Below are 13,088 nucleotides of genomic sequence, written 5' to 3'. Positions count from 1 at the left end.
ATATCAGTTCAATAATGAGTGCTGGCAACGTCTGACAGAAAATCAGGTCAGATCTCTGCATTTTCTTGATGTTTATTACCAGTCCATGTTAATTTTTTTTGTTAAATGAACTGGACCACAACAGTGCACTCCAGAGAAATTCGGAGCTCATTAAACGGAAAAATGTGTGGAATTGCCCAAGCAATGAAGAAAACAACAGGCATTTTTGGGACTGGGCCGTTAACACTGGCTCTTGCTGTGACTGGGCGGTTGACTGGGAGAGGCGGGGACAGAAGGAAGCGCTCCAGCCATTAAATGGGGCTGAGCTGAGAGAGGGCAGAGCAAAAACACACCCAGGAGAGACAGGCAGAGGGAGAGCGAGAGAGAGAGAGACAACGCCACCAGTTCACTAGATGTCATTTTTGTCAATTCCTTTCCCTGTTTCGTGATCCCCGCCCAACTAAACTTGCCGTGTCTTCGCCCGAGGCAGCACAGAGCTCCCGCAGACACGTTCTCCGGGGTGATCCTTCCTGGAGGAGCTTTTATTCTCTTTGTGAGATTTAAAATGAGTGCTACAGTCAGCAGCTTGGTGGCAACGTTGTTTCTGCTTCTGGCTCTGAGGGTGGAGCAGTTTGCCGAGGCGTGTAGCTGTGCCCCGACCCATCCGCAGCAAGCTTTCTGTCATTCAGATGTGGGTAAGTGAAAAGCATCTTTCCGCACTTCTACCCTGAACACTGTTCCGGGGTGCGATTCAACGCGAGTGCATTGGATTCGAGTGCTGGATTTGCCACATCGAATGTTGCCCCAAGTAAATGCAGCCAGAAGTCAGAAAGGGAAGTTCTGGAGGTACAGTGTATCCAAAACACAGCCTGTCCTGTCATGTCAAATTAGAACTCAAGCTGAGTCCCGACCTCCAGATGTTATTTGATTCCCCCCCCCGCCCCCCTAAGCAGTGTAGAACATTGCTGGGTATTTTAAATGCTACTGACAAGGCTCACGTGAGAAATGGGAACCTGTAGCTTTAACCTTTTATAGTACCTGTCCATTATGTTGACCAGCAAGTCTTGAGACTTTAACCCCCCCACAAAAAAAGTGTGTTCAAATCTTCCCTACAGACCGATGTATTTGTCCACCTTGTTTGGGCAGAGCTTTTTTTAATGGCTCTGATATATTCTTGACTCACTGTGAGACTGTAGTCACAGTGTTGTGTCATGTTAGAAATATGTTGTGACCAGAGTTTTGTACATTTGGATCATATATTTTATTCATTTCCGTCAACATTTATCAATAGTTCAGTTACTTTTCTTGATTTAGGTATCCTGCTTTGTTTAAAAAAAAAGTTCAACAAATATTTCAGAACCAACACATTTAGGCTGCACGAGCTGTATGTACATCAGAATGACTGAGTACATACTTCACATCATAGGTGTGATACATCCCAGCAAAAAATTTCTTACATTAGGTAATATTTTTTGCTGGCATATAGGATTGACTGTAAAAAGCACTGCAGGTGATGCCAACGATTTATTTCCATTGATTAGTCTTGTGATAAGTGTTAAGGGTGTCTCAAAAATGCAAGTGATACTGATATCCAGAAATGGGCATGAGATTATTTGTCTTCTATTGACAGGAATTTATTGTTTCATGTTAATTTAACTTGAACTGTTTTGTTTATGTTACCTAGCTGAAAATGTTTCAAGCAAAACTAGTCAGAATTAATCTTTAATCATTTTTAATAATAATCTTTAATCTATATTATTGTCACAAGTAAGCTTACATTAACACTGCAATGAAGTTACTGTGAAAAGCTCCCAATCGCCACATTCCTGCGCCTGTTCGGTTACACTGAGGGAAAATTCAGAATGTCCAAATTACCTAACAGCACGTCTTTTGGGACTTATGGGGGGAAACCGGAGCACCCGGAGGAAACTCATGCAGACACGGGGAGAGCGTGCAGACTCCAGACAGTGACCCAAGCAGGAATCGAACCTGGGACACTGGAGCTGTGAAGCAACAGTGCTAACTACCGTGCCACCCATTATTTTATGTATATCAATTTTTAGCCCAACATATGCCGACTCGGCTTATAACATGATGTCCAGCACATATGTTCGCAATTAATGGGACATAATGTTGTGGAACTAATTCCATGGTGTGCCTGTTGCCTATTTGTGAAAGGACAAACTCAGTGAAATTGTGCAGCTCATAGGTAAATCTAGAATTAATTACATAACTGCACAGGTTTGCTTTTTTTTAGTATCAAGTCTCTACTCCAGTTTAAAGTCAGACAGCAGTACATTCCCACTCTCGTTTATGACTATACCCTAAACATGTACTATATTCTTTATTAGTAGTCCTACATTCAAAAATTATTTCTTCTTTTAGTTCAGTAAGAGCCTGCCTAAGGAAGGGAAACACTGATAATGGAGGGCTCAATCTGGCCAAGAGCAGTGGGGCTGCACAATTTCATATTGTACATCTGTTCATGAGTTTTCAAACTTTCCTGTGTTGACGGTGGGGGGAATGACTCCTTGCAAATATTGATACATTGCAAGGACCCTACAACCTACCCTGAAAAACGCTGTCAAATGCCTCATGGAAAATTGCTACCTTTGCAGGAAATGTTTGTTATTGGTGTGCAAACCGAAGTACTGTGCTATTAAATCAGCAAGTTACCGCAATCTAATAACAGACGGGCAAAATCCTCAAAGGACTTTCCAGGGTCCGGCACCTGAATTTGTTATTTATTTATTTTTTTTGCACGTCCAGTTTTTCCCGGAGCATACATTATCCAGAACCATGCATGTGTGCGGAAAAGCTGCTCTCGTACCTCTGCCAATGCTGTGATTGTATACGAATTGAGATCAGGAGGATGCTGCTGGCCCCTCTAGCTTGCTCAGCTATTCAATACGATCATGGCTGATCTGATCGTAACCTCAGCCCCACATTCCTGCCAACATCCGATAACATTTCTCCTCCTTGTTAATCAAGAATCTATCTAGTTCAGCCTCAAAAATATCCAAAGATTCATATTCCACTGCCTTTTGAGGAAGAGAGTTTCAGGACCTCACGACTCTGAGAGGGGAGGAAAATTCTGCGTCTTAAATGAGTGGCTCCTTATTAAGAAAGTGATTCTTTCTGATGGTAAGATTTAGTACAGCAGCCGTGGGTTACATTTTTTAAATTCTCTACCACTGCCTTTGGGGGGAATAAAATCACCGGGCCTCCATTCCATTCCTTCGCCTGATTGGAGTCTCCAAGATTGGGAACACATTATGTGGAGATTGCAGTTCCATCACTGTGCTGTACCAGTGGAAGCTTTTCTAAAGTGGTTTTGATTACCATAAAACTGTGTTGATGAAAATGGGGAGAAACCAGCACTTCAGTGTCGGCTACATAGAATTCAGTCTCAGCACCAGAAGCATTTGATGAATTGTACAGTCAGTTATGGGTCCAGATGATGACCACAAGCTGAGCCTGTACTTCATCAAACGATTACAATCTAAAGTCTGTTTCCTGTAGCTGAACTGGAATCAGTGGTTTAAAACAGATCATTAAGAGATTCAGCTGAGAGTACAGACCAAGTTAAAGTGCTTTATGACTGGAGGCAGCAGTTTCTATGGATCTGTTGGATGCTTTCCATTGCTGCTTGTGCATTACTTCATGAAAAAGCAGCCTCCAGATTGCCTCCATAAATGGACAGTAATTTCATAATAGGACTGTTATTTTATTTTGGATCATATTGTAAATGAATTCGGGTATTGGAAGGGTTCAGCAATTCACTGTATAACTAAATAGCTCCCTAATGCCAGATAGTTCTTGATTTTAATTTGTTTGTATGGGCATTCTGAAGCAATCAGCCTAAGCTGTTCCCCATAATCTGGGTATATAAAGATGCACATTTAAACTGAAATTTTAAATAATCTATTTTACACATTTTACTACCAACCTAAGTATTAGCTCCTGTGTACGCGGGATATTTTGTAAATCCATCTTTCTCTGAATAGACCCCAAAAAAGATTTGAATATCTTTTCCAAGTGACCAACATGCAATAATTATATCCAGCTCAAATAAATTCCAGTAGAACAGCAAATTAAAAAAAAAAAAATATTTTCCCCTCTGACTTTGCTGAAACTATTTGAAAGCTTGTGCGGACGAAATGAAAACACAAAAAAAAACTCTGATCTCTTCCTCCATTGACTAATGGAGATAGACGAAAGAACCAACATCCTGTTTGTCTGACTGAAAAACTTGATGGAGGTGGTTTAAGGAAATTGCATGACATTTAACATGTGAGCAGAACAGCCCTACATGTTTACTTTTGTGGTGGCCTACGCAATTGAGTTTTTATATATAACTTTCTGAAAGTTGGCCCAATGTCTGCCATATAATGACAACAAATGTTACTTTGTCAGATGATGATTTCAAATCCTTTGTGCAAGTAATTATATCGATGGGTTTTTTTCAGCTGTTCTTTCCAGAAAGAAAACTTGGTTCTGGCATACTATGCAAAGCCAGGATCTCTAATAAAACATTAATAGGAACTGTGATCCAATAATATTAACATTTATAGGATTAATGTCAGAAAGCAGGGAAAAGCTAAAACACCACAGCCTACGGTTGTGTTCTTGGACGCTGTAATTAAACAAGTCTGTCGTATTGCATGCCATGTGCCAAACTCCAAAGAAAAAAGCAAAGACATTGATTTTATGAACCCCGTAAGTAAACATTGGTCGTCGTGTTACACAGTGAGCATTGAAACCAGATTTACACACAGACTGATTGATGTATCATTTTAATATTTTATCTGGAATTATAAAATCCTTTCGGCCCATCAAATCTGCACCAATCCTCTGAAACAGTCGCAACCCCGCCACAATTCCATCTAGGGGCAATTTAACATGGCCAATCCACCTAACCTTCACATCTTTGGACTGTGGGAGGAAACCGGAGCACCCAGAGGAAACCCACGCAGACAATGGAAGAATGTGCAAACTCCACACACTGTCTCGAGGCTGAAATCGAACCCGGATCCCTAGAGCTGTGAGGCAGCAGTGCTAACCACGGTACTGCCCCTGGGGAAACCACATGGGAGGAAAGCAACAAAATCCAGCTGTTCCTCATTTTAATTGCAGTTATGAATTTTCTATTGTGAAGTTTAGGAATGGAGTTAACTGACTTTGCTTTGCTCGTGATCCTCACATTATTTCCTTTTTCTGTGTCAAATTTGTTTTCGGGAAGACATTGAATCCATGAAAGCAAGATATATCTGCGTTTTGGAAAGGAGTTGGGTATGTTTTGCACTCTGTGTCACATAGTTCTTTTATCAATTCACTTTAACTCCATCTCAAAATATCAATGCTCCCACATCAGCCAGTTGTGATGTAGACATTCACATTTTTAATTCCAATTATGGCATTGTATTGTGGGTTAAAACACTTGTATTACTTTAGGGTTTTCCAGCAGGTGGAGGAAAAATAAGATGTTTGATCCCTTTAGTCTGAGCTGGAGTTAATCCATGCGGTTTGAATTGTAATATTCTAACACCATTGTGATTGTCCAGTGTCTCCACCTTGGATTGCTGATAATGGTGGCCTATATTCCGTATGCTGCTGGGGTATTATACCAAAGGTGAAAGCACATTGTTTGTCTGTTTCACCAAACTGATATTTAGCTTTTAATCTAAATATTTTTATTGGTTGCCAACCCACCAACTATTTTAACAAATTGCATTTAACTTGTTTTTTTTTTTAGTTGCTTAATAATGGTTGTGTGCTTATTGCATATGTCTTTCTGGCAACTAGCTGGAGATGTAACCTGTTATGGTGGCCATGAAGGATACCGGGGATCAGCAATAGATGCCCCAACAGGCTCCATGGAATTTGAATTTCCCTATTAAGCTGGCGGTAACTCGCCTAATAGGAAATGTACAGTGGTAGCTTAAAACCCGCTGCTAAAAATAATAATATTTATCATTGTCACAAGTAGACTTACACTAACACTGCAATGAAGTTACTGTGAAACTCCAACCCGGGCTGATATCCCCGTAGGTCCCCAGGCTTGGAGCCGAATGCTTTAGCCGTGGAAGTGGCCTTTTTCAACATTAAATAAAAAGGGTTTGGTGTTGGAAGACTGGCCTTGGCAAAGTTATGGCATAACTACATAATAACATTCTTGAATAAGAGGTCATAGCTTTAGGATAAGAGGGAGCAAATTTAGGAGTTGAGGATAAACTACTTCTCCCAAAGGGTTGTAAATCTGTGGAATTCGCTGCCCCAGAGTGCGATGGATGCTGGGACAATGAGTAAATTTAAAGACGGGTTAGACAGTGTCATAATATACATCCATGTATATGATGGAGTGCAGACAGGCAGTGATTGACACACAGGATGACCAGTGAGACCACAGAACACAGCAGCCAATCACCAGACAGAACACGACCACTATAAAGCCAGAGGGCACCAGTTTTCCCGCTCTCTTGGGATCCAGCCTCTGACAGAGTCAGAGCTCATGAGCAGAAGCTCGTACAAACACCATGTGGTAGTCAGTTAGTCTGGTCAGGCTAGCCTCAGGTCTCCAGTCAAGTCAGCATAGTGTCAACCCACAGTTAAGCATGTAATATAGTTAGATGTTCAATAAAATCGTGTTGCATCTCATCAAGTGTTGGAAGCCTGTCTCTCTCTACAATGCATCAAACGCAGTCCACATAGACCCAGTTTACCCAACACATCAGACAGATTTTAAATTGATAATGGGTTGAAGGGTTAGGGAGAATGGGCAGGACGGTGGATTGAAGGTCAGGATGAGATCAGCCATGATTGAATGGCAGAGCAGACTCGATGAGTCAAATGGTCTAATTCTGCTCCTATATCTTATGATTTGATTAAAATTAACAAACTAATGTCAAAATTGCAGATGACTGGTTACAAAATTATCAAAGCTGGGAGTCAATAAGTCATAAACATAGTGGAAGAACAGTACGGTACCCTCATTCAAAGGAGTTTTTAAACAGGCGCTTGCACTCTCGATAACCACTGAAAAAGTATTTAGAAGATTTAGTTCTGCTCCTGTGTAAGTGTGCTGCAGATGCTGTTTGAAGTGGTTTGGGGGGGTGGGGGGTGGGGAAGGAGGACACGGGGAGCAGGGGTTGAGATTACAGAAAACCCTCAATTTAACCTCGCTCTTCTCTTGTACCGATTTGTGCTTATCCTGGGTTTTCTGATGGGGCTACAGAGGGTACCACAAGAGGCTTGTGCGAGTCAGCGCTCTGAACCTATATATTAATTCAGATCATGTTTGAGGCATATATCTATATCCTTGCTGTCTAGATTTGTTGGTTAAAAATGTCACAGATATGTGCTTTTCAAAGTTGCACAAAAATATGAATTGTGTGTTAGGAAAACAAAGTACTTTTAAGGGATTTATTTGTATTTTTAAAAAATAAATTCATTTTTACTTCTAATTAAGGGGCAATTTAGCCGGACCAATCCACCTACTCTACACATCTTTGGGTTGTGGGGGGTGAGACCCACGCAGACTTCTATTTGTATTGTTGAACATTAGAAAAGAGATATAGTTTTAAGTGGGTTTAATTTAATGTTTGTGTGGTTAGATGCGTGCTGGACAATCATGTGTGGAGGTTGGTTAAGTTCAAACTGTGTTTCTATTGTGCGTAGAGAGAGCTATGGTGTGCAGAATAAATAGGCCATCAGAGGTATGCGGGCCTTGCCTCGCAACTGGAACCTTGTAAGGTAGAGAAGCTTTTAAATTTTAGTTTAACTATTTTTAAAAAAAGTTTATAGTACCCAGTTAATTTTTTCCAATTAAGGGTCAATTTAGCATGGCCAATCCACCTACCCTGCACATCTTTGGGTTGTGGGGGCGAACCCACGCAAACACGGGGAGAATGTCCAAACTCCACACAGACAGTGACCCAGAGCCTGAATCGAAACTGGGACTTCGGTGCCGTGAGGCAGGAGTGCTAACCACTGTGCCACAATGCTGCCGTTAGTTTAACTAATTTGATTGCAGTTTGAGATAGTGAGAGGGAAAGCAGCTCGCACCACACAAGTAGTTGGTTTAGAAGGCTTGACAGGAAACATCTCTCTCAGTTTTGCTAGAAGAAAAACCATACCCGGAAGTAATGGTTAAGAAAGCAAGTGAAAAGATCCGAAGAGCAGCAAGTTAAGGAAACTTGAGATATTTCCAAGAAGCATGAGGTTAAAGGTAGAACAGAGAACCGTTCACAATGACAGACCAAGCTGAAGGCTGAGATGCCAGAAAGACATCTGGAGTGATTTTCAGGTTTGTGAGATTTTACCCTGGTGGAAGATGATTTTAAATAACTATGGAAATAGATGGCTGGATCTGGGAGTTTGTGTGAAAGCAGTAAAGACAAAGGAAACCTAAAAAGGGGTGGTGTAAAATCCTGGTCTGGATTCTAAGTGGAATGGAAGCTTTGTTTAAAAATGTCATTTGGAAAACATGGTCTGGATTTTGGAATGCGAACAACTAAGGGAAAGCATACTTATGTGAGAGGATTTTAAAGTGTGGCTTTGTGAGCAGAGTTTGGAAACTCTCACATGAAAATTGTCTGGTGGGATTCTGAGCAGAGTATATTTTCCCACAGTCTTGCGTGCTTAAAAGGAACTTTGCGTTAATGAGACCATTTGTAGATTAAAATGTACTTTGTAATCCATGTTGATCCTAAAAACAGTATGTAATTGTTAAACTAATGGGGGAGTAAAAGCGTATATTAGAATCCTTTTTTTCATGTTTATTTAATGTTTTTTCCATGTTGTTAAAACTAATTAGCAATCCTGTGGCTCTCCACGTTTTATTAAAAACTGAATCTTCCCATCCAGTTATAACATCAACTGGGATTGTAACAGGTGAGCATTTTCAATTTGGGATGTAATTGGGGGGAGGGAGAAAAAACACCTGAGTGTCAATGAAATTAAAAAGGGGCAGTTGCTGTAATGGTCAAATCATAATGTTAGTTTAACATCTGATTCAATAAGTTGAAAAGAAATCCCACAGTTTAAAACCGTTCAGACTGATGTTTTTGCTGAGAATCAGCCTATTTTCTTTTCTCATGGTTTCCTGGCATTGCAAGATTGCTCTTTTTTTATGGATGGGAAAGTTATTTATTCCCTCTCATTTCATTTTAACTTTAATGCCAGACCCCAATGAAGTATTTAGCTTAAGAAACTGTCCTCCCAGTTCTTGGGCATTGGCCATCTCCTGCTTCATCACAGTGCAAAGCTAAACAGAATTTCAAACTTGGTCTACAACAGGAAGTGCAGGTGCTTATTTACTCTATTCTGTTCCTGCCCTGTAAATTCCAGACATTTTGATCCCTGTGTTGCTGTAAATCCTACCAGGAACAGACAGGCAGCATTTAAAGGAGGAGGTTGAGACTGCAGAAAACGTGAGCAAATCCTTTTTTGTATATGAGCATTACATTCAGCTCAGGAAAATGTGCTTCTGGTACCAGTACTCTTATCCTGTTTAGCTCAGTTGGCTAGACAGCTGGTGCGTGATGCAGAGCAAGGCCAACATCACAGGTTTAAATCCCGTACCGGCTGATGTTGTTCATGAAGGCCCCGCCTTCTCAACTTTGCCTGAGGTGTGGTGACCTTCAGGTTAAATTAAGATTAGACAACAAACCAAACACAAAATATCTAGAAAATTGTAGTTCGGAACATTAGAAGTTCGACCAGATTGTTCATAACCAGTGCTCCCATCTAATAGTATTTAATTAGCGCTTGATTTTGAGATGTGAATGGACAGTTCTGTCTTTTACTGTCTCTTCGCAGAAAATATTTATTATCATGAAGTGCGCTATTTGACAATTTATCCATTGATAAACTGCAATTTCATCTCCTTCAAGGAAATCATTTTAACAAATCCACTTAGAAGCAACCTGCAAATGTAGATTTTCCACATTCATACCAGTTTATCATAGTTACAGTTACAAATTTATAACTGTAACTATGATAAACTGGTATGAATGTGGAAAATCTACATTTGCAGGTTGCTTCTAAGTGGATTTGTTAAAATGAGACTTTCAGAAAGCTTTCGACAAAGTCTCCCACAAGAATTAGCATATAAAAGTAAAGCGCATGGGATTAGGGGTAGTGTATGCAATATCTCCAAATTTGCAAATGACATAAAGCTGGGTGGGAGGGTGGGCTGTGAGGAGGATGCAGAGATGCTTCAGTGGGATTTGGACAAGTTGAGTGAGTGAGCAACTGAATGGTAGATGCAATATAATTTGAATAAATGTGATGTTATTCACTTTGGTAGCAAAAACGGGAAGGCAGGTTATTATTTGAATGACGATAAATTGAGAGAGGGAAATGTGCAACAAAACCTGGGTGCCCTCCTCCATTAGTCGCTAAAGGTAAGCATGCAGGTGCAACAGGCAGTAAAGAAGGAAAATGGTATGTTGGCGAGGATTCTAGTGCAGGAGCAGGGATGTCTTGCTGCAATTATACAGGGAGTTGGTGAGGCCACACCTGGAATATTGTGTGCAGTTTTGGTCTCCTTATCTGAGGAAGATGCTCTTGCTCTGGAGGGAGTGCATAGAAGGTTTGCCAGACTGATTCCTGGGATGGCAAGATTGACTTGAGGAGAGATTGAGTCCGTTAGGATTGTATTTGTTGGAGTTCAGAAGAATGAGGGGTGGTGGTGGAGATCTCATAGAAACCTACAAAATACTGACAGGACTAGAGAGGGTAGATGCAAGAAGCATGTTCCCGATGGTGCAGATGTCCAGAACCAGGGGTCGCAGTCTGAAGATACAGGGTAGACATTTTAAGACAGATGAGGAGAAATTTCTTCACCCAGAGAGTGGGCAGGTTGTGGAATTCGTTACTACAGAAAGTAGTTGAGGCCAAAACATGGTTTGCCGGATTCTCCGGTCCGGCAGCCGCAGTGTCCTAGGCAGCACGCCTTTGCCGGAAGCGGGTTTCTCCATTCCCGGCACCTTCCAATGGGATTTCCCATTGTGGCCACCCCACGCCACCGGGAAAGCTGAAGGTGTGGGTGCACTGCCGGTGGAAATGGAGAATCCCGCTGGCGGAAAATCCCCATGTGTATGTTTTCAAGAAGCAGTTAGATACAGCACTTGGGGTGAAGGGGATCAAAGGATATGGGAGGGGGAAGTTGGGATCAGGCTATTGAGTTGGATGATCAGTCAGGATCATAATAAATAGCGGAGCAGGTTCGAGGGGCCGAATGGCCTCCTGCTCCTATTTTCTATGTTCCTATGTAATTTGTCACCGTATCTAACTAAACCACTAAGGTAGATGGAGGAAAGAAACTGCTGTGAATAAATGTTCTGAATAGACAGGTTGAAAATCATTGGGGGAAATATGTACGAGGTCGTAGAGGCCATCCAAAATAATAACAACTTGAACAACCCCACTTATAGAATTTCATATTGAAACATGCCTTATATTAAATAATCATCTTACCAAATGGCAATTTTGAATTATTGTGATCAGCATTAAAAAAATGTGGGTAAGATTTTAATTCCCAACAAGATAGTCCTGTACCACCCTAAATTGAAGGGGAGAATGTACTTCTGAGTTGGTGCGAATAGTACTTGACAGGAGTAGTAAAATGTTGAGCTACAGACAATCTCATCTTTTTTTAAATGGCATTTGGAAGACTTCGGACATTTTCTTTTTCAGGGTTTTCATCTTGTTGGCTTTCATCTTGGCACATCAAGCAGTGGTGTACTTATCACAGAAAAATGTCAGGGAGTTAGTGTTTGGTATAAGGTTCAAAGTGCAAAGGCAATAATGGAAGGTGAAACCAATTTGAGGATCCCTCATCAGCTGAAAAGACGTTTTCATATCTTGCAATAAAAATGCATTATGAAGCACAGGCATTGCATATAATCTGTGTAACAGTTGTATTTTTGAGAACCCCATTTCTTCCTTTGTTTTGTTTTCCCCAATTCTTTTTCTGCTATTTTCCTCCTTGACTATACTTTTTTGAAGATGTGATATTAAATATCAAGCAATTTATTGCTCATGCAAAGATAAACTCCGCCTAACAGGTGTAAAAAAAAATATATATATATTTTTCTGACAAAACAGCAAAACCTTCAATTTGCATGTGATGGCAGCATTGTAGAAGGGTGAACCAGAGAATGATTCCATCACTTCTGGAATCTAACTTTGAAAATGGGGCACACTATTCTTCCCATTAGAAGCGAAATTAAGTAAGTGAAATAATTCTTGATTGGTGTCTGCTCTGTCTGTTGCAGTCTGCTCCACAGTAATAAAAACACACCCACGATTAGGCACAAACTGATTTTTGGGTTCATTTATCGCTCCAGATTTAGCTGAAGGATAATGAGTGGAAATGTCACAATGCTGGGACACAAATGCTCTCTGACATTGGGTGATGCTAAAGGAGAGGAAACTTTATTCTGCATCAAATTTTATTTATATCTGGCAAGGAAACAATGGGAGGAATCTTGTTGGTGCGACGGGGGTCTTGCCTGCTGGATGGGGAGCTGATGAGAGACCCACGCTGTCTCTTTTCAGGAAAGCTCGCCAAACCACAAGCCGATCAGGAGGTGACCTGGCCAATGACGGTCCTTCCCCGAAATCAAGACCACAAGGGTGGAAGTCTCACCTGTCCAAGAGCTGCCAAGAGGCTGTGGCTGCTGCAGGAAAAAAGCCGACAAGAGTCCTGGATCATGGAGAAACCCAGACCACAGGAAGTAATGTGGGGGCAAGAAGGGCGTAGAGCAGTCGGCTGCAAGGGCAGGCCCTCAGCAGGCCACCCTTTCCCAATGTGTCTCTGATTGAGGTGTGCCCCTCCTGGAGGTGAGAAGGTTTAACTGCACGCATCAATAAGTCCATCTGCAGCTGGGTTAACGCCAGCGGTGCTGGGGTGGGACCCGTGAGTGAACATTAATTGGCAACTTGAGGGCCTCCATAAAAGGCAGGATAGGCATACCAATCATGGGACTTCCTGCCCAGAGCTTAATTCTGGTAAGGTGACGGTGTTCCAGTCCAGTACGATATTCCAAATTTCATGTTCGTCCCACCTCCAAGCTAGCCACCAGTGAGAGCAGAAGGTTCTG

At 41.4% G+C, this 13,088-nt stretch overlaps 1 protein-coding gene across 1 annotated transcript in view; it reads left to right on the top strand.

Annotated features, from left to right (window-relative positions):
- The first annotated feature begins 289 nt into the window (after positions 1 to 289).
- LOC119953105 (metalloproteinase inhibitor 2-like) overlaps positions 290 to 13,088 on the top strand; it is a 72,359-nt gene continuing 59,560 nt past the window's right edge. The window contains exon 1 of the mRNA XM_038776954.1: positions 290 to 674. Coding sequence (XP_038632882.1) covers positions 545 to 674 — 130 coding nt within the window. The 5' untranslated portion in view covers positions 290 to 544. The remainder of the gene's footprint in view (positions 675 to 13,088) is intronic.

Source organism: Scyliorhinus canicula, chromosome 18 (genome assembly GCF_902713615.1).
Source record: "Scyliorhinus canicula chromosome 18, sScyCan1.1, whole genome shotgun sequence".
Taxonomy (NCBI): domain Eukaryota; kingdom Metazoa; phylum Chordata; class Chondrichthyes; order Carcharhiniformes; family Scyliorhinidae; genus Scyliorhinus; species Scyliorhinus canicula.
Note: the sequence above shows the minus strand (reverse complement) of the source record. Positions and strands in the feature narration are given on the sequence as shown.